The following is a 25174-nucleotide window of genomic DNA, read 5'->3' on the forward strand; positions in this document are numbered from 1 at the left end:
TTGTTACAGACTGTCACAAGACTGTTGAAGAAATCATGCTCACCAAAATTTCCTTCCCTGAGTTTTCCACAGCCTGTTTTCTGACCATGCTGCTGCTTACCAGACAACTGCAGAACCACTGATTTCATTTTGAGCTTCTGTGATAAAATTTAAACAAAGGAGTAGTTCCTACCTATTCTGTTGGCTCACCTGCTGGACTACTATTCTGTTTCCCTTGAAAAACTTCCATTAAGGAGTAAGGAAGGATCCGGCATCCTGGGGTTCAGTTACGAGCTGACCTCAAATATCCTCAGTTTGCTGATGAATCTGAGTGCACTAACACAGATACCCAAATCCTCACTTGGGCACTCAAGAATCACAGAGCGGGTTGGGTTGGAAGGGGCTTTTAAAGATCATCTCGTCCAACCCCCCTGCCATGGGCAGGGGCATCTTTCACTAGATCAGGTTGCTCAAATACACATCCATGCTCAAGCACTTGGGGTGGGGCATTCACAGCTTCTCTGGGCAACCTGTTCCAGTGGCTTACCACCCTCACAGTAAAGAATTTATTCCTTACATTCAATCTAAATCTATCCCCTTGTAGTTTAAAACTGTGACCCCTTGTGTTATTACTACGGGCCCTCGTAATAAGCCTCTCCCCGTCTTCATTCTTAAAGCCCCCTTTCAGTATTGAAAGGTTCCCCCTGAAGCCTCCTCTTTTCCAGGCTGAACATCCCCAATTCTCTCAGCCTTTCTTCACAGAGGGTGTTGCAGCCCTCTGACCATTTTCGTGGCCCTCCTCTGGACCCACTCCAGCAGGTCCACAGCTGTCTTGTGCTGCGGGCCCCAGAGCTGTATGTGGTGCTCCAGGTCAGGTCTCAGGAGAAGCCATAGGCATCTTGAGCTTTCAAGTAAGTCAGTATGCAAAATACTCCACCCTAAAGAAAACAAACCCCTATAGTCATAAAATTATATATGTATAGATACATGTATATATTTTACAGTTTATGTTACAACCATCTGAAAATGCCAGGTTTAGCCATGCTTAGTCTCTATTCACCAGGAAGGAACGAGGTATTCATAAAGCAGTAGGGTAACAACTTTCAAGATCTGTATTAGACAGCAGTTTGGAAATCCAATTGTAATGTACAAATGAACCATATTTTATAATTTTCTAAGGAACCACCTTAAAACTGAAAACATGGTAGCAAGGTATTGTGGATTTGCAGGGATGCTCTTGCAAATAGTGCTCTTTTCCAAAGGGTTACAAATGCCACACCTCAAGTTGCACAAATATTCTCCTAATGCTAGGATATAAACATCTCACAGAACGGAATGCTGTACCTGCAGCAGGGTGACCATGCCCTGGAGGCCCTCCAGCTGTTTAAGGTACTTGGTGACCTTGGCAGCAGCTCAGCTGGGATTGAGCAACCCGGCAGAGGAGGGTTTTGAAGCGGTGAGCACAGGCTGCTGTGGGAGAGCCCAACATGCTTCCACATCAGGGCAGGACCCAAGGTCATCTGCTGCACATGCAAGAACAACGACAGGCTTCTGAGAAAACCTTCACAGAAGTGATGGCTTAGGCCACAGAGGTTGCTGCAAGACTCATGGCTGCTTGTGGGCACCTACAGGGGCTGACTCAAGTGGGCCCTTGCCTCATATCCACTGGGTCAGTATGGCACGGCAAATGCAAACTGTGTGAACAACTGAAACATCACTCTCTGACTTTTCATTTTCCTTTGGAAACTGTAGACAGGTTTCAAAAGCCGTATTGAGTGAAAATTTGCAAAGATTTCCACATGCATTTCAGTTCAGTTGTTATCACTAAACTTAACGCGGCTTTTGTGACACTGAGTTTTAAAACACCAGCCAGTGCTGTGAAAGCACCACCATAATAATTATTATGTCAGACATTAAGGTAATGCATTTTAGGAGGATTTACACCTTCATTTGCTATCTTCCAGTGAAAGGAAAAATTGTATGTAAATCTGTGGGTTCCTTTAATATTTCATCAGATTATGAATGAGTATAAAAATCAAACAAACCAATGTATTCCTTTAAATCTCTATGGACATGTGTATATTTACTGGAGAGATTGCAGTCTATATTCTAGCCCAGGGGTCCTCAAACTGTTTAACCAGGGGGCTGGCGCACGGATGAAGTGGCAGGCAGCCATCTGCGGCTGCTTGGTTCCCCCCCCAACCCCCGGCGGGGGGGTGCGGGGGGGTTCTGTAAATACCGGGGCCCGAACTGAGGACCCTGGGGGGCTGTATCCAGCCCGCGGGCCGTAGTTTGAGGACCCTTGTTCTAGACCCTTCATGGCTAGTAAGGCCTTTGAAGGACACTTGCATTGTGAGAAAAGCTGGGTCTCTGCACAACTGTTGTTTTCTTCCCTCGTCATCCATCTGTGCTGAGAGACGAGAAGGTGGAGAAAAGGTGGGGCTCTGGCTTGCTGCCTGCTGTGCTGCAGAAGGGCGCTGTGCCAGCAGGCTGGGCAGCTGGCTGCTGCGGGGAGAGCTCTTGCCACGGGGGCAGAGGAGGAACCAAGCACAGCCCTTTGCATCACAGTTTGCTTTCTGGGCTGTCCCTGAAGCAACGCGGCAGTGCACCACCCTGTGTTGTAGATTCACAGGAAGCTTTGTAATCTGGTTATTCTAGTCTGTGACTGCGAACAGTAGGAAATTAGTTTTCTGTATTTGTAAGTCAGAGGTACGCCACATTTTATTTTTCCACAGGAACTCTAAGGAGCTAGTTTGTATTATTCTTAATGCCCTGAACCGGAGGTAATTTTCACGCTGTGCATTTTCTGGATACCTGCAGATGAGTCACCTGAAGAAAGGGAGTGTTGTTTCATTTTAAGTATATCATAATTTGTACCCTCTCCTAGACTGAGATTGCAGGCTGAGGACAGCTGGCAAGCCAGAAGACAGAGAAATAAAAAGGTTTCAAAGATTCATCAACCACCTCATGTCAGGTATAGGGCATTTAAAGCACATGACAGATTTTTTACCTTCATGTTGTCCTTTAGGGGCCAGTAAACAGCAGGCTCCTGTGAAGATTCATGTAGCACCTGTACAAGTGGCTGGAGGTACCATTAAGATGTAATTAACCTCACCTTCAAGAGGAAGAGGTGAGGAAATGAGAGAAGAAAGGTTGTGTAAAACACCCAGTAATTATTGCCCATGTTTGCAAGTGAAGTGAATGATTTGGAAAAACCAGTTGGAGTTGGTAGAAAACCTCTCATTAATGTAGGCTTTGGATCAGGCCAGTGATGTTCTCCAGATAACTCATATTTTCTCCACCTCTCTTTGCTGAGCAGTTTATCCAATCCCTTCCTTGTTAATTCAAAGAGAGTTTTCCTTACAGGACCAGGGTGAGGAAGGTGATCGCAATCCTCTCCAAAGAAAGAAGTGTTACCCTGTCTTGTCCCCATGTGACCGCATCTGTCCAATGACACCGTGGTGAACCAACTGTGTACTTCATCTCAACCCAAGTTCTCCTGGATTAGTACCACCAGACATCTTTGGAAGACCTCCCTTCCTCTTCCTTTGCCGTACCCAGCTAACCCGTATCTTGTGGAAAAAGAGATAAGCAGCAGGACTGGTCTCAAGGTATGTTAGCAAAACGAGAGAAAAGCATTACTGCCTCATCACTTATTGATATCAAGGTGTAAATCGTCTGAAATGCATGAAGGGAGAGTTAAGAAGCCTTTGCTGGCCTCAGAGGGGTGGGTGATGGGGAAGCCACCCTTCACGCCACTGATCGTGTCGTGGCATGGTGGTGGCTACCAAAAATGTATTGTACATTATGTCAATTCAAATAGGCCCAGAGAGAATTCTCAAGGTAAGTTATTTCATTATTTTCACCCTCACACTTGTAACCTAGGTCTGAATTACATACAAGGCCTTATATACATCAGTCTTCAGACTTCATCTGCCTTCTTCAAATGCTTTCCTGACAATAACATCCATTAAAACTCTAGCCCTCAGAGGTATGAGTCTCATGTTACTGTAATTCAGTGATTTCAGCAGGTTCATGAGGTCTACATTTGGGGTGGGAACGAATAAAAGGTAGGCCTCTGAGGGTGCATGTAGTAAGTAAACAGCATGCAGCTGTTCAAGTCCCTGTTCAGTTTATGAAGAATTCTAGAGATGATATTGTATGTCAAAGGTCTTATTTTTTCTAAAGAATTAAGGAATTTAGGTGTAATACTAGTGAGTTTTCACACGCATGCAAATCCTCACGTGCTTTGAGATGTTGCTCAACTAAGGCAATCATGAACTACATAACTCAATAGAAACAGCAGCAGCACCAAGCCTGCTACTTTTCTACTTTTGCATAAGTACACACATATTTGTCTTTATCTGTAGGGTACTAGTTTTGATATAAATACAGAACCAAATCCTGTTTTCATTTATGTTGCTATCAATCAGGATTAACTGAAAGGTGCATCAGATGATGCAAATGTGAAATGAGAATTACATAAGTAACTATGAAATTCTTAAAAATGAAACCTTGAGATACCACTGCCTCCTAACCATGGAAACTTTCTAAATTTCGGTGAAAGGCTATACTGAAAAAATCTATTTAAAAGTGGTAGAAGTTTAACCCAGTCTGTGAGCTAAAAGATAGTTGTGGACGTTGTTAATAAAGTTTATCTCATATAGTCTTAAGTATTTATAGAGAGGACTGTGAGTGGATATAATTCTTCTGATTATAGCTTGGCTGTATTATATACATGAAAATAGAAATAGCCTTCTGGAAATAGAAACCCTGGTATTGAGTATTCAGGACAGACATAACTCACTTGAAAGTTGTTTTCTAAGGACCTTTGGTCACTGCAGGGACTAACTTAATTCAAGAGCAACTTCAGCAGTTACTAGCTGAAGCTCCACATGCAAGCCAGTGTTTCAAAGGCAGCAGGCACTCCTCGCTGCCATCACTTGCAGCGCCAGCTGTGGGTGCTGGGAGAAGAGCTGGGTACAATGCATGGGAGAGGCACAGGCTATTGCAATGGTGAAGCCTCATGGCATTGTGTATGACGCATGCTGCATAAGGAAAACTGGGAACATGCCATGTACACAGCTTACAGAGAGAGAGCGTTCTGTTTTCTTCATTGCTGCACTAGATCAAGCACGGAGTGTTCCTTCTGCCGTCTCCTTGTTAGTCCTGCCTGCCTTTACAAAAGTCTGGCCTGTCTGTACCATACTGACTGGAAAAGTGTCATGACCAAGTCAAGAGCTCTGCTACACCTTCCCACCACTTCTAAATGAATGTTTACAGATCTGTGGAAAGTTACTTACACAGAAAGCTCATTAAGTTTCCCTTTCTGCTAGTTCTGCTGGGCTGAGCAGCCCAAGAGCTCTACTTCTCTTTCATGAAAATGCTGAAAGAGAGGGTAATTCTAAGTATAGTACAAATTATTTTCATTAGAGAAAGAGGTAGGATGAAGAGAGTTTCAGTGGCAGCAGCATCTGGGAGGCACTGAGTCGCTTCTCTGCAATGCTGTTTCTACAACTTCACTCTCCTTGGCCCAACAAACAAAAAGCAAAAACTTCACAGTAAGGAATGGCTGTAGCTGGGTCACCCTGACCAGCATGCTGGGCAACATCACCCAGCTCTGTACAATGAAGATACATTTACATAAATTAGCTAACATTTTGATTCAAGTTTGGTTTGTAAGCTGGTGAAGCCTGCCCAGATGCTTTTTTCAGTCATATAATATGACACGGTCTTGAAGACTCATTTTATATTTTCCCTGGATAATAGTATTGGCTTCTCTGACACTGTTCTCAGATGACTATGAGTCATGCAACTCTGATTTTGGGAAGCATCTTAATTAGCATCTTGCCTGGGAAGGTTCGCACCACAGCCGAGTCCATGAACACAAGCTCTGGCCCACTGGGTCTGTCCAAGTAAATACCCTTATTAATGTCAGTTTAATTGCAGATTAGGCCTGGGGTTTCAAATCTTGAAAAAAGTTCACTTAAGAGGACTGCTAAAGAAGAGAGGAAATAGAAGGCTACGTGTCCAAAATATATAGAATGAAATATTAGGGAAAAGCAAAACTATTGAGGGAAAAAAGAGGAAGAATGGAAGAATAAGCATGTAATCAATACTCAACCTTTAAAACAAAATCTCCAGAGTTCTACAGTTCTTACTTTCAAGACTGTGCCAGCATATTATAGAGACATATCAGCTTCAGTCTGGGTTATGCTGATGCCTGCCATGTCCACTTTTAGCCACATTTAAAATAAACCGATTTTAATTTCCTGATGACAGTGTCATTCACAGAAATTCCTCTTTCTCTATTCACATGATGGATTTAAACCATTTCCCCATCTCAGTTAATGTACATCATATTCCCCACCCTGCACGTATGCTCTGAAATTCTCTCTAAGGCAAGAGGATGCTCCCTTTCCAGAATATTTTTACCTGGCATGACAGTGTTCCATCTGCCCCACGGCTCCTGAGAGTCAGCGTTGGGCCAGCGCTGCATCATGCGCCTGCTTGTCTGCTGTGCTGCACTGGCCCTCTCTCCTCCGCACCACCTTCCAGACCACACCACGGTTTGAAGGCAGGAGTGAATGGTCAAGCAGGGGTTTCCTCAACAGCCTTTTCCACGCAGAGGTCGGGAAAGAGTTTAGCTTTCTCCATCACACTCCCAATTCCTTTTTCTAGGTGTCTTAAGGCCAAATAACCTCCAAATTCTCTGACTTCAGTAAGTTTTGGGAGATAAAGTAAAAAAATCCCTGAAGGGATCTATCTTTCAGAACAGAACGGGTTGAAAGATAACAAGACAAAGGGCAAGCTTCAGTATTTCTACATACATGGGAGGTCACTACTTCATAACTCAGAAATAATATGAACTACCTCAGCTAAAGCTACATAAACCTGTATCCATATGCACATGCTCTTTCAGATGGCTTCTTTGTCATGATGATTAGTAACTTCTTTCACTCTTTCCTTGCAAGCCTCAATTGACATCACAGACTTCCTACATGTCAGTCTCTAAAAACACAAAGAAAACTAAAATTGCTGTTCCAAAAATTCCAGGTTGTCCAGGGCAGGAACTGTCTTTGCTCTCTTGTAGAAGCTGTACAAGTGCAGTTTGGCACTGAGTCACAGAGGAGGCTCCTCGGCATGACACAAGAAGCTAAGTAAGAGAAACAAAAGATGAACCAGAAAGTTGTCAGTGATTTGCTATGTGGCCATGGGCAGATCCAAGCACAATATCCTCATTCCCTGTTAAATGCCCCACTTATGGAGTCATGCTGCCTTTCTGAAGCAAATTCAGCCTCTTCAGTGGCATTTGCTAATGTTGCGTTAGTCTTGTATGGATCAGAAATGGCATATTTGCTCAAAACTACTCATTGTTTTTATTCATTATTTTCACACATTCCAACTACACTGGTATCATTTGCTCAGTTATTTCAGATTCCTAAAGAAAAACAATAGGACACATAGTGCTAAATCCCAAAACAACTTTCTGAAGAAGGGGTGCTCTGGGACTCAAAGAAATGGTCTGGCAAGCCCTGAAAATCTCATTTCCCTTCTTTTTTTCCTTTTTTTTTTTTTCCTTTTTTTTCTGTGGATGGCAAAATAAAAGGAATTTGTGAGCTTGAGGCTACACAGCTCCAATTGCTATAATTACATAGCCAGGAATTTTGCAATTGTACAGTAAGCAAGCTCTCTTACAGGGACTAATGCTTAAATTGCAATTTCTAGGTTACTTACAATGGGGAAAGGATTTATGTGGTTAAAAATGTGTATTTGCTATTAACTAAACCTAACCACATTAACTAACTTCTATTCACAACCTTTTCCTGCTATAATTTCAGGTTTGTTGGTTTTGCCTTGGATTTAAAGCTCAAACCTGGTTTCCAATTCTAGGATGGCCCTCAGACTGCTAAATCATAGGAAGATACGTGCCAGACTAGCGAAAAGGCTTGTTTAACTGGTGCATTTTAGCTAATGCTGAGTTGATGATAACCTCTTTTTGTTACATTAGAAACAAATTCTTTGGTATTAGACTTGTATTACCGGATTCCTTATGTGTTTGTTCAGTTAAGCTCATACTATAAACTCAAATTCCTGAAACATTGCAGGCCACTTTTAGCAGAAGAAAAATGTAGCCTTAAAGGTTTGATTCAGTAATACTACTAGCAGTGATGGTGAGGAAAAATAGGAATAATGATTTGAAGATTGTATAAAAGCAGAAATTTGAAATTGTACTGGTGATTTTTTTATAAAAACTTTTACATCAAGGCCTAAACTTTTACATCAAGGATTTTGTAATCTAAACGGCCTGTAATTTTCTTAGGAAATATATTGAGGAGGCCCATCTAGATGGAGATGAAGCCATACCAATAGGGAAAGGGTTAAAAACAGTCCAGGGTGATGGACTGAACATGCTCAGTCTGACAGACATTTTATGAGATTGGCAAATACTGATGCAGCCCCTTGCTGAACTAATGCCCTTTGCCTAAAAAATAAGCATAGCACCCCGATTGTGGGGATTACAATGCACAGTAGAAATGCCCCCTTTGCCCTTTTTTTGAGAGCCAGGCCCAGTGCCAAGAAGCCTGGAGAAAGGCAGATTCCCATGTCGTATCGCAGAGTGTGCTCCCCCGCATTTCACCCGGCTTTTTCATCAGCTAAACAGGACTTAAGAACTGGGGCTGTGGGCAGTCAGTGCCGCCGGTGCTCTGGACATGTATTAAGATCATAATTTCAGTGATTAAAAGGCTTTCATTCTTTTTCTGTATTATATAAAAAGAAGCAAACATAATAAGCAAATGCTGTTTTGTTGTTTTAGGCTTTACACCTCCGCTCAGATGTATCACCGTAGAGCAGAAGTTATAGCTAGGGCAGGGGAAGGTCTTTCAGGTTCTTAAAATAAACAGAATGGTGTAGTTTCCTAATGATGCGGACAGTGGAAGATTTGGGGGTTTCTGCAAAGGTTTTGTACCCATGCAGCTTTAGCAACTATTCTAGGATCGGGAAGAGTTCACTTAGATTTAGGAGTAAAAAGGGAGATGAAAAATGACTGAATAGATGATCAACACGGCAATGAAATCAAGTTCCCATGATTTAATAGATCACCATTCATTCCTGGAGCTATGGTAACTGACAGCATGCAGTCTCTGAACCAATCCACTTGCAAAATAAAGCATGCAAGCTAGCCTATATATTTCCATAAGGGCACAAATTAGGAACATGCATGTGGCTCCGATGACCAGGGTAATTACTGAACTGTGGTGACTCAGTTAACTTCTACCCATGGTAACAGGGAAATTAGAGATCAGTGTTTTGCTTCTGTAAATTCGTATTTTTGTTTATCTACCTACAGCTGCCTCCCTTGCCCTTAAGCTCTGTAATGTCAGGGATGGAGAGGGGAGAATGGAAAGCAGCATTCATAACTCTCTGCTGAGGAGATGGGAATTAAGGGGAGACCCCAGGTTTTCAAAGCGAGAGAAGACAAAATTAAGTACAAAAATAAAGTACAAAAAGTGTTCTGTTATACATTGGGGTAAATGTACAGAAACAGAAATTTTGATCATAATGCAAAAGCCTGGGTGCATGACAACGGTGGGCATTTACAGGTAACCTTCATCCACATAGTACACGTCATTTTGTGTTACTGGCAAATGAATCCAATGTCTGAATGTTTAAAAAAATTTGCAATCTGCCTGGGATGGGGGTTTCTTGCAGATAGTAATGCCATCACTCACATGCAACTTCTGACCCAGATTTTCTGAGCCTTGCTTGCTAGGAAGAAACTCACTTTCAGGGCCAGAGAAGCTGGCATTTACCCTGGTCACGGAGCCGGGCAAGACACTTTCTGATGGGCACATGATGCAGAGATATAAGCCTGAGCCTGTGGGTAAGGAAAGGTTTGGGGAAAGGGGTGACCATTAACCAGAACCTGTGGGACGGTGGCCAAGGCAGCCAGGTGAGAAGGCAAGTCAGGCAGCATCTCCCCTTCCCCTCGTGGTCCCCCGCCTCGCTTTCTCACGGTCACTCCAGTGCTTACTCCTGTCTCCTGGTCCCTCTGACTGCTGGTGGCCTGACCTGTCTGCCACCTCAGCCATGGCCGGAAAAGCAAGGTGAAGCTGGCGGAGAGGGTCGGAGGGGCACAGAGAAGCTCCCGAAACGCCCGGGCGGGGCCGGGGCGCCAGCGCCGGGCTCCCCCGAGGCAGGCACACGCTGCCGTAAGCAAGCCGGGCTTCCCAGCTTGGTGCTGCGCTCCCACACGGGCCTAACAAACGGCGTGAGGGGAGCGTTTCCGACACAGCACCCCGAGACTTCTAACACGCCACCTGCGCTGCCACGAAGGCTGCGCCGGCGGGGACCCCCGCAGCGCCCCGGGAGCGCGGCTGGAGGCGGTGGGGCCGCGCTGCCCGCCCCGCCGCTGGGCTCGCCCCGCCGGGCTGCAGCGTCCCGGGAGAAGGGCGCCGCGCCGGCCGGGTCACGGCCCTTCGACCCCTCTTCGACCAAAGCCACTAATTTTAAAACAGTTCTTTGCGCCGCCTCCAAGGAAAAAAAAAAATAAATCTGGAAGGATAAAGGTGAGGAGCCTCAAGCCGTAGGCGGCAGCGCCAGGGGCTGGGCAAGGCGTGCGGGCTGCCGAAAAGCCCTCGGTCCCCGCGGGGCTGAGCCCCAGGGACAGCCGCCCGGCAAGCTTTGCTTTGGCCAAGTTCGTGGCGACAGGGGGTGGGAGAGTTTCCTGAGCTGCTGCCAGCGGCGGCGTTTGTCCCTTCGCTCTCCCGCGGGTTTCCCCATCCCCTCCTCTCCCCCGCGGCGGCGTGGGCGGCGGGGGCAGCCGCCGTGTTTGCATTTGTCCCGGCCAGTCACATGGAAACGGGCTGGCAGCGCCCCCGCCCCCGCCCGCACTGCCGGGCCGCTGAGCGGGCAGCGGCCAGCCGCGCCGAGCCGCATTCCCCGGGGGCCGCTCCGCCTCACCCCGGCCCGGCAGCCCCCTCCTCGGCGGGCGAGGCCGAGCTGTCAGTGCCCGCGGCGCGGCGTGGCTTCCCTGCCGGCCCGGTAAGACGGGCGGCGGGCGGCGAGGGGCTGCTTGTGAGCCACCTCGGCAGGGCATCCCCGGGGCGGGGGGCGGCGGCGCCCCGGGCAGTGCCGCCCGGCGGCGGGGCGGGGAGCGGGGCCGGGCGGGGGAGGCGGGGGTGAGGGAGGGCGAGGCCGGCTCTCACTCCTCTCCTCTTTTCCCTCCCTCTGGAACCCCCCGGCCGCCGACCTTCGCCGCTGCCCCGCAGCGGGACCGCGTCCGGACCGTCCCGTCCCTTCAGAAGTGGTGAGGTCGGCCCGGCCATGGAGACCCTCGTCCGCCCCGGGGCCAGCAAGCCGCCCAGCGGGTAAGCCACCCGCCGCGACCCGGGCCGGAGCGGCCGCCGCGGGCCGGAGCGGCTGTGGACGGCGCCGGTAGCGGCCGTGCTGGCCGGCGGGCCTCGGTGCCTCGCCTCCCTCCTTCCCTCTCTCGGGGCGCAGCCTGAGGCGGCGGCGGACGGGCAGAGCGGCACGGCCGCGGAGCAGGGCAGCGGGGCCGGGGGCGGCAGAGTGAGCGGGGGTGCAGAAAGGTCGTGAGGAGGAAAAGCGGCTGCGTCGCCGTTCGCGTTGGCAGGGGCGCCCCGACCCTGCTGCCGGCGCTGCCCCTGCGGCGGCGAGGGCGGGGCTCGGTGCGGGGCGTTGTGCCGTGCAGGGGGCTGCCGCGCTGGCCGGGCGCGCCCCGGCCCTGTGGGGCGCCGCGCCGCCGTCGCTCGCTGCTCCCGTCCCGTTTGGAGCCGGGGCGCCGGGCGGAGCGGGAGGGAGCCGGCGCCGCGGCCGGGGTCGCTGCGGGTCTCGGGGCGGACCCGGCTGGCGGCTGGGTGCGGGGGAGCCCGCGGCCGCCGGCGTCGCTTTTTGCCTGCCCGCCCCGCTGCCCTGCGTGCCAGGACGCAGCTGCCAAAAGCCTTCGGAAGGTTTCTGGAGCTGCCGCAGCCGTGGGTCCCTCAGCCTCGCTGTGCAGCCGCGGCAGAGGAAGGAGAACCGCTGCCGCCCTCGAACTAAACCCCACCGAAGCGGCGGAGGTTGGTGCCGGCGGGCCCGGGGCTGCAGCCGCTGCGCCCGCTTCCTCCTGCCGTGGGCCGCGGGCCCCGCGCTCGCAGCGGTCGCGCTGAGTAGCAGCCGGCCCTAGCGTGAACGGCAGGTGCATCTGGGCTTTTTCGAGGAAAGAGACAAATACAGAATATGCCAGAGGTGCATTTACGAGTCCGTTAATTAAATGGCGCGAGCAGCAGCCAGTTGAAGCCCTAAGTGATCTCTTTTGTCAGAGCAGAAGCTGGGCAAGTTCTAAGAGCTGCGCGGTCTGTGCGCTGCGATTTGCTGCTCTACTTCACACTGTCTGCACGGGCTGGAAAAGGCTGTAGCTGCTTCAGCAGCTTTTCCATTTTTAGTTCTAATGTTTGTGCCATAAATTAATTTTCAGCTAAGTATAAAACAGCTTTAAAGGACGTGCTGGTGGGCTACAGCAGTTTTGTTAGGTTTAATTTCCTTTGTTTCTGTCGTTAGTTTGCTAGGGAGTCTTGTAGTGCCTAACTCAGAAAGTAGAACAGGGAGTGACGGGTGAAGATGCCGTTGCTAGTGCTGTAGTAATGAAATCGTATGTGTGCAATGTTTCTTTGACTTGCAGAGCATGACATAGCTTGCTGCCCTTTCTGTAAATAAAATGCTTAATTCCAGTGAAAAATGAGCCTGTTTGATCATGACCTTTTAAGCTAACCTTCTATGAAAAGCAGTAGATATAATGTGCCTCCTCTTTCTGTATTTAGTAGGTGCAGTAGTAGAGCTGCTTTCTAAAATCTTGACAAAGAGATCTAGGATGCTAATTTACGCGTGTCCTTTGAAGAGTAACTAGCCTTTCTCAAAGCAGTGCTGTTTAAATATTTGTCTTGATTGCTCGGTAGCCAAAGATTCATTAAAGAGTTTGAGTTCACAATGAGAAAGTGTGTTGTTAGTGCATCTTGGAAATGAGCACTGGAGTCTGAGGGCATTGCTGAGCAAACTTGAATCCTATGCAGCCAGTTTCATCTGCGTAAACCTGTCTGTGGTCAGACTCAGCTATCACATGTATGAACAGAAATGACAGTAACTGTGTTAACATTAAATTATGTTAACTTCACTCAGATTGCTCCTGACATGGCTCAAGGAGGCATATGGGGCAGTCCTAAAGTGAAGATGTGCTTTGCAGTATTCTGCTGCAGAGGATGTGGATGCTAATCCACTCCTGTAGAACATGATGGCAGCGCTGTTGTGTGCACCGTTGTTGGTTAGGGAACTGCCTGTCTGAGCTGATTTCAGCCTTGCAACACTGCTTGTTGCCTTTTTTTGCAAGTTGGAGGTTCCCAGCCTGGAGGTGCCTGTGCTGTTGGCCGTAGCCTTCACTAGATGGTTCATTAATTCCCTGAGTTGCTAACATCTACGGGGGAAACTGGTGAAGGTTTGGTTCCATTTGATTGGGTTTTACTCCCTCAGCGAGGAAGTCTGCTAGGGCCAAGAAGGTGTGGCAAGAGAACAGCTTCATCTGTCCTTGTTGGTTCCTGTATGAATCCAGATGTGAGCTGCATTTATGGAGCATGCCCAGGGAACGCTGGCTTTTAAGGCCCCTGTGGTGGCAGGAATACTTTCCTTTGATAGTGGAAGAAATGCTGCACATGTTTCCAGCTTATTGATTGGGTTATCATACAGTTATGAAAGGGAGATTAAAGTGACCACATCTTCACAATTTTTAACAAAACTTAGGCAGAGCTTGTCTCCATGTAAATTATTAACAGCAACATTACAAGTTGCCCTCGTTAAACAGTGAACAAATTTTATGTATCATTTGGTGCAGGGTATAGCAGCTCTGCTGTGTGCTTTACACAGATAAACTTACTATGTGTGTTTCACAGCATGGCTGCTTGAGGACCGCACATTTAAAAGTAGAGTACTATTGTGGTTTTTTTTGTTTTAAATGGCAAACTGCAGTTTGTGCTGGTGTTGTAGGGTTTTTCCTATTTCTCAGCTTCAAAAATAACCGCAGACTTCAGCAACAAGAATTTTATTATTACTAATTGTTAGGCACGAGTTTTGTAAAGCTTTACCAAGTCCATAATGCTTTATTTAATTAAAATTTAGTTTAGCTTAAAAAGGTAAAGTTAAGATAATCAGTAGCAGCAGGAGAAATTAGCATTTATTCTGTAATCATGCAACAGCTAGAAATGAGAAATACAGTTGTTTAAAAACTACTACCTTGGAGTCCGCATCTGGCCTTACTTTGTTAGGGAGAGCGGAGATAGGCCTCTCTGGGTGTCTTTTTGACCATAATAAGGACAAAAGATGTGCGTTAGTCCTAAGTGGCATATCAGTCTCAAGCCTGAAATGAGGACTTGGAGGATCAGTGGTGTTCTGCACTGTTTGGAGCCTGGCAAAGTGCAGACCATCCTCCCTTGCCACTGAAAGCATCTCCAGCTCCCATGGAAGCCAGCAGTTCATGGGTCCTTCTCTATGCCTTTACGTCTTAAGTGCAGAAAAGCTTCCACTGGAGCCTGGCAAATGTGGGGAAAGCCTCTATATTAAAGAAGATGTATGAGCACTTTCTTTCAGTAGGACCTTTATTTTCTGTGCTTCAGTTTCCTTCCCTACCTCACAGCGCCTTACAGTACTAAGAAATACAGGCATATATTAGCACACCTACTTTGGAGGGATTTATCAGCTGGATTGAAGTGACCCTGGAAGTCCAGTAAAGGCTGTGAAACATCAGTAACATTTACATGCAGAGCCTCAGAAAGCAAACCCTCAGGTACAGAGCAAGTTGTGCATCTCAACTTGCTGAAACCTCTTCCTATTATTTTATGCCTATTCCACTTAGTTAAGTGGTTTACTTTGTGCAACTGCATGTCCAGCTTTAAAAAAACGAAAAAAAAAAAATGTTATGCTTGTGTTTAGGGTATTATTTGTAAACCTTGTGTGGAAAAGCCTGGAGGGCACTGTTGTCCACAGAGCATCTACGTGAATGTCTGTGTAACACTGGTTTGCACCATACTAACTTACCTTCAGTTGTTAGAAGATTTAGAGTATAAAGAAACAATGATGTAATTAATTTTTAAATCAAGATTGGAAAACTGAGCAGTTTGTTTCCTCTATTTTGTATTTATATAAGATTTCTGTGTGATGTGCAGAGTACTGGATGGCAAAGGGTGATGACTGTGATTAGAAATGTAGAGTGGCAGTGTGGTACCGGCTTTGAAGATTGCTGCCCTGGCCACTTGCAAGGCTGATGCTTGTGCTTTTGGCGTTGTCCTTCATGTTGTGTCCCTGTTTGTATGTGTACTGCTCCCGCAGAATTCAGATGGTGCTTCTTATGTGTTCACCTAAGACAACCAGCTTCTCTGTAACACATTTTTCTGGCACTGTAGGCAACGCTAGCCCTGTCTTCCTCTTACAAGTAGTTTGGGTCTGAAGTATTTCTTTCTGTGTCAGTGGAGTTACGTCACATTAAATAAAACTCCGGTAATGGTAACAGAAGAATTGTGTTTGCTATTGTGTAAAATGAAACAAGGCAATTTTTGCTATATGAATATAACTGTTGAGCTAATACATTGGAAGACATTTGTATTTTCAGTCATGACTAATATTTTAGGATTGCTGAAGATAAGCAAGCTGATTGTAAGAATAAGCTAAATGGTGAGATAAACGCAATGCAATCCATTTCTGACAGCTGTCCTTTCTGAATTCCAGTTTCCCATTTCTCCTATCCTACCCCTCTGCCCACACCGCCCCCCCCCCCTTTTTTTTTTTCTGCTTTCTTTCAGATGTCTTGTACCAGAGTAGAGGATGAAATAGATGGCTTCTTAAAGTCTCTTCCATTTCTGGGCTGTCTAGAATATTCAGGATTTGTTTTCACTTTCCCAGTCTCCCAGTCATCTCTCATTATTTTCTTTGCCATGGGTACCTTTTGTATTTTTTCATCTTGCTCTCTTAAGGTACTCCTGCCACTGTTAGATGAAATTGAACCTTCTCTTTTGTGCTGTCACCTGTTTCATTTGTTCTTCGTATCTTTCTACTGTAATTCCAGATTCATTTTTCTGCAGGTTTTGCTCCTGTAAGTTTACATCTTAGTCAAGCTGCTTGCCTTTATGAATGGACTTTACTGCTTTGTTTTGATGGGACAGATTTTACTTTACCACCCCATCTGGGCAAGTTGCACTAATTACAGTGAATTTCAGGATGCTGCACTAGATAAAGGTGGGGTGTGTGTGTGGGGGTAATTACAACCTAGAGCACTGTCATAGGTGCACTTTTAGATGATGCTGACCGTTTAGGAAGAACAACTTTTTAAGTATTTATTTTGAAGTCAGTTCAGTAAAAACATGGCTGCTTTGTGCGTAGTTAATCTTGCTAGGTAAGTGCTGTGCTGCTCTTTGCTGAGTAATTCAGATCACAGTGCATGATTGTGGCCAGAATGAAAGGATTTTTTTTGCATTCAAAGGAATAAGGTTTCTTGAATACATGTATTTATTCTTAAACATCTTACTTAAGACTCCTGTTATCACAAACTTGAATTATCTTACGAGCATTTATGAAGGCTTCCTAACAATATTCTTTTGGGCTAAAGAAATACACGTAGGAGACTCCATTTTATTTACATAGGCAAAAGTGTGGACACATTTACATGAGCTGCTCTGAAAGCAGCCAGGAGGCCTGTGGCAGAATTGGGGAAGTACCTCACTTCTCCTGAATCGCAATTCAGTGCCTTAACAAGTATTCCCCTGTGTCTGGCCTTTAGCTACTCTGTTAGCATCAGCAAACACTTGATTTTCTGGCAACGGCAAAGTTCTGTATAGTGCAGCTTTTTGTGTTGCTCTGGCATTGTGATTTCCATGAAAACTGACAGCTTTCACACTTTAATGCTGCTTCTAAGAGATTGAGGGGTCTTTAGAAATTGAATTTTCTGTAGTGGGTTAAGCCAGCCCCTGCATTAGAAGCTGGGAATGGGAAAAGACTTAAAATCTGTTTCCAACTGAAATTATGATTTAAGCATCTTTAAAAGTAGCTGCATTTCCAGCTAATGGAAATTACGACCCTTATTAATCCTCTTAATGTATAGAGTGTTTCCAGAGCTGTTAGTTGCTCAGTGAGCCAGGCTGCTTATTAAATAAATGGTGCTGGGAATAGTGTATTGTTGTCATAGTTTCAGCATGAGAGTGTTAGCGATGAGCCAGGGACTTAACCCATGCCAAGCAGTGAGTCACAAAGATTGTGTGGCAGGGCTGTGCTGTGATGGCACTGACACACAGCATCTCATACCTGCTTTAGTCCCCTGCACCAGAAGTGTTGTCTTTTTGGTTTCATTAATCCTCCAGCTCATGAGCTGCCTAAGGTGCTCTGTGTTTGTACAGAGTGATCATCATAATCGGAGAAATGGGAAAGAAAATGCACTGAGAATGTTTTTTGTGTTTATGTTGCTTTGTTCTTACTACAGTAGGACAAAAAATTTAGTTTCTTACTGCTGACCCTGTAAATGCAACCTGAAATTTGCATGTTAAGCTGTGTTTTGTGTGTTCCTTGTATGGAAGAGAAGAGAGCAGTCTCCTCTGGCAGTTTCAGTGATGAAATGTTTTCTGTGGTAGTCAAAAAAATAATACAATGCTGGTATACTTTTTTTTCTGACTTTTTTTTTTTTTTTAAATTGGGCAGTGAGCATCATTAAAGCAGGTAGGAAAGGTGCAAATGAAGTGAGAGCTTGCTGTAAGCTAGGCCTGAGGTGCTTGCAGAGTGCAGAAGACAGACTGTGTTTTTGGGTTTGGTTCTTTATTCTCCAGTGTCTTATATTTATTAGAGGTGATTGACCTGTGCATTAAGTTTTAAGGTTGGTTTGTGAGTTGCTCTGCCTCTGTCTTTCCATGTTATTGTGGTGTTTGCAAAGTGGAACAGCACAGCAGGGTGTTGTGGAGAGTTCCTCACCTCAAGTAATCAGCAGCCAGGTAATTAGGGAGCTTGCTTATAGAAAACCCCCGTGGACCTGCTTGGCACAGGAAGGGCTGAGGATTAAGCCGGCAGTAGCTTTTACTACACCGAATTGCCAGGACCACCTGGCAACCTGGAGCCCTTTCTTCTTTGAGCAAGAAGTCAGATCTAAGCCTCAGTATTCCTGAAGCTGTTGTGTTGCAGCCAATGTTTCTGTAGCAAGCTCTAGCAGTGTGACCCAAAGGCTAGAAGAAAATGAGGTCTTTGAGAGCCATTCTCATTTTGTGGTGGTACCAGTAAAACTTCTGTTACTCAACAAACAGCTAAGATGCAAAGTGATACCACTGGCATGGAGCTTGAGCAAGAAAATTACATTTTATATTATCAGTGTTCTAAATATAGCCATACGGTAAAGTTCAAGTACCGATCCAGAAGTACTTAATCGAGTAAGTGTTACTTTATGTTTTCACCAAAGGTGACTAACAAGTAGTACGATTCAATGTTTACCTTACCTGTTTTCCTTTGCTGTGTGCTGAGTTTTATTTATATAACTGCATGCTGATCTGATCGACTGTTAATGACATTTCATTGTGAAGTTGAGCCAAAAGGGTAGAACTAATAGAGGGCTAATGACTTTTTTTTTTAAGACCACACAAATATGTAGAGATTTAAAACACGTAGCATGGACAGTTGTGGAGATGCTTTCTGAACCTTCAAATGTTTTTTTAATAAACATGTGCTAACGTTTGTACTAAGACATTATTAAACTGCTTTATGTTACTGCGTTTTGTTAATTTTTCGATGGTTCAGTTAGACTAGAGAACAACAAAATTCAAGCGCTTGAGTACGAATGCAACATTGATCATCAGTTGTCACTATCCCCCAGGTTTGATGGTTGTTCCTGTTAGTCTGCTTGGTCTCATTTCCTCTGAAAAGGCAGTTTGATTTTCGGGGGCAAGACTGCTGGATTTCTCTTGGGTACTTGTGTTATGTGGTGCCAGGAGATGGTGTGATGGTGATGTGAGCAGGAGTTTGTCCTTTGGAGGCTGTTTGAAAGTCCTCGTGCTGTGTGGTGTGTGTAAGATCCACCAGTTGCAGAATCAGCTTGGTCAAAGCTGATTGCTCTAGGGACACAAAAGGAAAGCTGCAAAGAGCTCTGTTTTAAATTACCTAGATGACGTTTGTTTCAAAAGCTCATCTCTTCCTTCCTGCCCTCCACATCCTGCAGTGGGCATTCTCCTGTGCTTGCCCTGCAGGCCTGTTGGGAGCTATGGCAGCAGCTTTCTAATGTAAGAGAAAGTAAAGCAGTGAATTCTGTTCAAAACCCTTTAAAACAGTGACCTTTCTTTTATTTCTGTGTGTAGAGTTATTTTGAGGTATAATAATCATTACTTTTCCCCTGCTTAGCAGGTTCCAAAAACATAAAAATCCAAGTTATTTTATAATAGAACTTATTCTCACTTCTGTGCTTAGATAGCTTTTTCTTTCTGCATTTTTCTTTTTTGTTTGAGGTCATTTTTTTTGCATATGCAGCAAAAATACCACTTAGGTAAATATATCAAGCATGGCATGTCTGGTCTTACTGTGTATTTTGCCTTCTGTTTTTGTCTCAGTGTGTCATGAGGGGAGTCTCCAAAATCAGTAAATAATTTCAGCCAAATTGGGAAAAAACCCTCTTTTCTGTGCTTTCATTCAATCTCTCGTCCTGTGGCAGTGCTTTGTTTCTGAACTGCACAGCAATGGTTCTGGGTGTTGATGAGGAAATATCCTTGGTGTGAATCCAGGTTCCTTTTTTTTTTTTTTTTTTGAGTAACTTCTCATGGTACTTGGTACCAAGCCTACACTTTCATGGATACCAAATAAATTACTCCTGGGTTCCCTGGGGGTACAGCTCATGTTTCAGTGTCAGTACAGCTTTCTCTGCTCTAATGGGGCTGGTGGGGTTGCTCGCTGTTGCTCGACAAACGCTCTGATTAGTCCCTGCAAGGAAGAGGCTTTCTCGTTGGGAAGGAGACCAGCCTTTGGCTTCTGCTGTGATTAAAATCTTGGTACTGTGACACCCTCAGGTGCTCTTAACACTGACTACCAATTCATTAAATACAGCTACAAATAGGTCAGATCATGTTGCTAAACTGCCAATGTTGTAATTAATGCAATTATTTATCTTGGTTGCTTTTAATTATCTCTGTTTCTTTGCCCATGCAAATCACTTGGTCATTTCATAGCAACACGGAGCAGCACTGCATGCTAAAATAACGTTACGATGTCAGATGTGCATAACCTTGTGCTTTTCGAGACACACAGTCTATTTACTGCCTTGTTTTCTGGCTTCTTAATGTTTGTTGTGCAGCTTCATTCCCTGGGCAGTGCCTTGTCCAGACAGGGACAAACTAGGACCAGTTTCTGTCCTCAGTGAGTCCCGAACCCTTCCTGTACCCAGGGAAGCTGTGGATCCTCCAGCACTGGGCTGTGTGTCGTAGTGGCCTTGCCTGAGGTCAGCCTAGCACAAGGATGCTGGGGAGAAACCAGAGTGTGCCAGGAGATCATCCTTGAACTCCATCCGGGCTTTTATAAACCAGAAGACGTTTTTACTCCCAACACTTAGGCTAGTAAGTCAAGGATTGCTATCTTAAGATCAAGTCTGTTATTCCTGAATATAATGTGTTAATGCGGAATTACTTTGTTCTTATCAAACCTAGCTTTTCCATTGTAAGGCAAACAACAGGTGTATCCATGTGTGCTGAACAGAGAGACCAAGATAAAACTTAAAAATAATTTTAAAAAAAAAAAAAGAAAATGAAAAAAAAGATGACAGCTATGCCTCAGTTTTTACATGGGTAAATTAGAACAGTAATCTTAAATTCAGAGATTTGTGGATTTTCTGAATTACTGTGTATTAGGAGGAGGATAAAAAAGTTATTCTGTAGTTTTAAGTCATAAATTTAAATGGCTTACTTTGTCCCATCATTTCAAGTCTTGTAGATTGTACCAACTTCATAAAACTGTCTAGAAAGAGACAGTCACACAGAACTGCATGTTGATGACTAAACCATTTCATGATGAAAGTAAAATCGCTTTACTTCTTAACTTCTAAGCAAACACAGTTAATTAAATTCCCCTTCAAACTCTTGCATGGATTTTTAAGAAACAAGAAAATACTTTCCTGAAAGTGCAGTTAGTTATTCTGCAACTCTTATTTACCCAGTTTTCAACTTCACAGTAATCAGAAATGTTACTTTTCTAAAGAATATTGATTATACTTTTGGTGAAGGATTCTTCTTTTTGAAGAACAAAAATTGTGAATTTTTGAAATAATCTTAGTGGATGTAAGCTTTTATTTTATTTTTTTGCTTTCAGTAGTTCTGTTTGGTGATTAATAAACAGTGTCTCAGTGGGTTTTAGCGCTTGATGCCAGGATCAAAATACAGGGTCTTCACTCTCCTGGCTCAGCTGTGTTGTTTCTTTCTGTTTTTTTTAAGGTTTGTTTTCCTCCAGCCTCATATAAGCAAACCTGGGATGCATTTCCTTCCCCGCCCCCCCCCCCTCCCCCCCCTTTTATTTTAAAGGCTGTGTGGTATTGTACAAAATGACTAGTAGGGGCTGTGCGGAGTCAGAGTCTGTCTGTTCCCATGGTTTATTGGACTCTGTTGGAACAGAGTCTGCTTGAACTTGCCAGAGAATGAAGAACTGCAAAAACACTGGTTAATTGTTTAATGCAATATTGGAAATGGAGCTTTGGTCAGTGCTGTGAAGCAGCTTGAATTTGTGTGACCCGTTTAGCATGGAGGAGAGTGGGCATGGCTATGTGACCATTGCCTTAATATTCAGCTTTCAAGCCGAAGGGCCCATGGATTTTTTTTTTTTTTGCTCTGCTTCACTTGCCAGACTGAGGTGAGCAAATCGCGAGCAGCTTGGCTGAAATCTCTGGGTCTGCTGCTGCATTGAACAGGTGAGAGAGGGACCGGCATGGGCTTCAGTTGGGCAGATCGGTGAAATAGTTGCGGGTGCACACTGGTCTTGTCTTTTTACGGGGGTTCTGTTTTTTATTTTATGTTGAAGTAAAAGGAGGGTGTGGGTTTGTATGTTTAGGTAAAGACAGGTGAGTTCAGTGCCTATATTCCCTTGTATACTCTCACCAAAAAGTGATTACTTCTTTTATTTACACGATGTTAACTTCGAAGTGCCATATTTTGACTAGTATTTTACAGCTAAAGATCTCTTGGACACTAACAATATATTGTTCATACTGATTAAGGGTAAGGAGGTCACTTCTTTCTGTTTTCACTTGCTCTTTTTGCAAGACCAAGTAGTGGTAATATTTTTTTGAAAAGCCCACAACTTGTCATGCCATTACGCCAGCCTTAATTAAGAATAGTGCTCATCTATATAATTGTTTATTGTTTATTATTGTGTATTCGCAAATTAGCCATAGTTATTTTGGAATGAAATCTCTTTGCATTCAAGTGGTTAAATACCATACTTTCTCCTATTAAAATTGAGATCTAGGTCTGCTGGAAAATATTTTACAAATACAAAACTGCCTGAAGTGTAAAACCTGTTTATACAGATACCATGGGTTTCTTGCCATGAAAAGCACCGTAAATTCCCCATGCTGCTTCATTTTCATAATGAGTTACTTGGAAAGAAATACTGCTTGCGGTGCATTGCCAATTATTTCTATACTAATTTGCGACCTGAGAATGATTTCAGATTTTTAAATTCAGTTTAGTATCGAAGTGTTGGGGGGCGGGGGGGGGAGGGGGGGAAGGTCTTAAACTACTTAATATTTTACAGTTTAGCTTAAATTTACCTGAAGAGAAACTGGCAACACTGGATTCTTTTGGAAGTGAAGGGAATTAACCTTTTTTAAAAAGTGGTGTATGTATGAACAGTTTTCAGTCATTATTTTTTAATGTCAATTCCCACTTACCTGTATTGTTACAGGACAAACAGCATCATGCTGTATATAAAATATTAAGCTGTCTTTTCTGAAGTAGCCTCTGTGTACAAAACTTAGATGCCAAATTTGAATAGGAGGCCACGTACAGTGACTGGGAGCCGAGCCGTGTTCTGTCAGTGTTCTAGAGGACATGTGTGTCAGCCTCTGGTACAGATCAGCTCTTCAAGTGTGTGATCCAAAAGGGAGATACCCTATAAAAGAGAAGCAAGAATGTATCTTTTGTACTTCAGCCTTTTGATTAATCTTGGAGAAATTATCTATAGCTCGTGCCATTTCTTTCTTCCCAAGCAGATGGTAACAAACATGACACTAGCATGGAGACTGAATTTTCCTTCCCAGCTTGGGAATTGGGCAGAGTTACTTGGAGAAAACATAATGTGGAAGCTCAGATCACAAACCCCCCCCTTCATGCCCCCTTTAGCACCTGGCTATACCAGTGCAACAGTATTAAAATATTTATAAATCTTCAATAAGCTTCCCAATCTGTTTATTAAAAGACAAACCCCTAAATCAGCAACAGGTGTTTTCCTGCATTAAACTGCTTTCACCAAGCATTATTTAAGGTTAAAACCTTAAAAGTCTTAGAGAGACTTTTGTCATTTTTCTATGCTGCTTTTTCCGGTTACTGAGGTTACTGTCACTGTGTACAGAAAGAAAAACAGTTAAGTTCAGAGGCACTGAATTGTACTATAGTGATGCAGTTAAGAGACTATAAAAATAGTATTGCCTTATCTTCCAGCAGCCAGGTAAGTTGTCTTATGAAATTCGGGGAACTAAGTGAATTGGGCTCTTTGTGTTCCTTTTGTGCCTTCTGAGGTGCCTGCGATTTGTTCCATAGTGCTTATCACAGAAAAGGCCTCAGTTCTTCAGAATTAAATTATATGGGTGTAGAGACTTCCACACAGGAGTGGTTCTGAACGCTGCTTTGTGTGATGTTGGTGAGTTGTACGTGTGCAATTGCTTAGGAGCAGTGTGAGGAAGGATTAGGGTACAGATGCTTCATGTGCAGCTCAGGGCCTTGCATACAGGTGGTCTCACTAGCAAGACTTTGTACCAATGGGTAGCACAGAGAAGAATGAGCATGATCCATTTTACTGCTCATAGAAAGAAATAGATTCTTTTTTCATCCTGCTGGTTTGGTAGACTGTCTTGGCATTTAAAGCAAATGTGTGACTATTTTAGGATTCTCTGAATACTGCAGCCTATCTCTGCATTAATGTGTTTGTGTTTCACACAGAGTTGCAGATGGGAGATTAAAAGCTGTGCTTTGGGCAGTGTGTGTGGAGTAATAATGGAAATAAATGCTACCGTATGGGACCTTGCTTTTGGAGCCAGCGTGTCTACTGTGTCGTACAGCTATGCCATTCCTTTGAGAATTGTTCTGCAATCTGTTTACATCAAGCAAATGTTGCAGTCATGGATGAATTTATGAGGATAATGATCTGACAAACCATGCAAGCTTATAGATTGTAAAATTTACTGTGCATGGGGAAACTTAAGTGTTCCCCGATGAAGCAGTCCTTATTTGGGGGGGTGGTACTGTGAGTTGAAACAAAATTTGGAAGGTGGCTTGTGTTCCTCAAAATGCATGTGGAAGATGAGAGCCAAGGGATATCCATTTTTATTGCTGCACGGTAGGGTGCAGCCGTGTTGACATCTGATGCAGACTCAAAATCGCCTGAAATTCTGTATTGGTTTGTATAGCTCAGTGCTTACAAGACACGGTCAGCGTGTTTCTGTCGTTCGGCGCTAGTGCCTGCTGATGGCACAAGTGGTAGAATTCAAGTTTTCATGGTTTTATTAAAATTGCTTGAAAGTACATGTACATCCCTGGGAGCTCAGAGTAAGTAATGCTTGCTTGGAGACAACGCTGGGAAAACATGAAACTGTCCCTTGATAGTTAAGTTTATTACTCCTGGCTTTTTTTTTTTATTTTCTCTTGCAAGCTTCTAATTTTGTGGCATGACACAAGAGGAGAATTGCATACTTGAACTTGTATCTGGAGTAAAGTTATCACTGCTCAGGGGTTCATTATAAAACCATTGGAAGGAGCTCCCTCTGCCATAGCTTGCTGTCTGGTGGCCATGGTGTCCTCTGTCTCATGCTGTTGGTCCCTCCAGGCCTCATCTGCAAGCCCATAGCTGTCGGTGGAGCCGTGGCTTTCATTCAGCAGTGCTTTGATGTCTCTAATGGTGTCTTCTTACTGCTGACATTGGCCCAGTGAGTCCTGAACCC

At 44.5% G+C, this 25174-nt stretch overlaps 1 protein-coding gene across 9 annotated transcripts in view; it reads left to right on the forward strand.

The window, feature by feature from the left end:
• Nucleotides 1-25174, forward strand: part of COBL (cordon-bleu WH2 repeat protein) — a 208781-nt gene that overhangs the window by 37484 nt on the left and 146123 nt on the right. For 3 of the 9 annotated variants that reach the window (XM_055799621.1, XM_055799627.1, XM_055799628.1), the window contains exons 1-2: nt 10125-11025; nt 11253-11351. In XM_055799621.1, coding sequence (XP_055655596.1) covers nt 11308-11351 — 44 coding nt within the window. In that variant the 5' untranslated portion in view covers nt 10125-11025; nt 11253-11307. Of the gene's footprint in view, nt 1-3345; nt 3591-10123; nt 11026-11161; nt 11352-11915; nt 12063-25174 lie in introns of those variants that run through there. The other 6 variants (XM_055799623.1, XM_055799624.1, XM_055799629.1 and 3 more) reach the window with 5 other exon arrangements.

This window comes from Falco peregrinus, chromosome 3, assembly GCF_023634155.1.
Source record: "Falco peregrinus isolate bFalPer1 chromosome 3, bFalPer1.pri, whole genome shotgun sequence".
In the NCBI taxonomy this organism is placed as follows: Eukaryota; Metazoa; Chordata; class Aves; order Falconiformes; family Falconidae; genus Falco; species Falco peregrinus.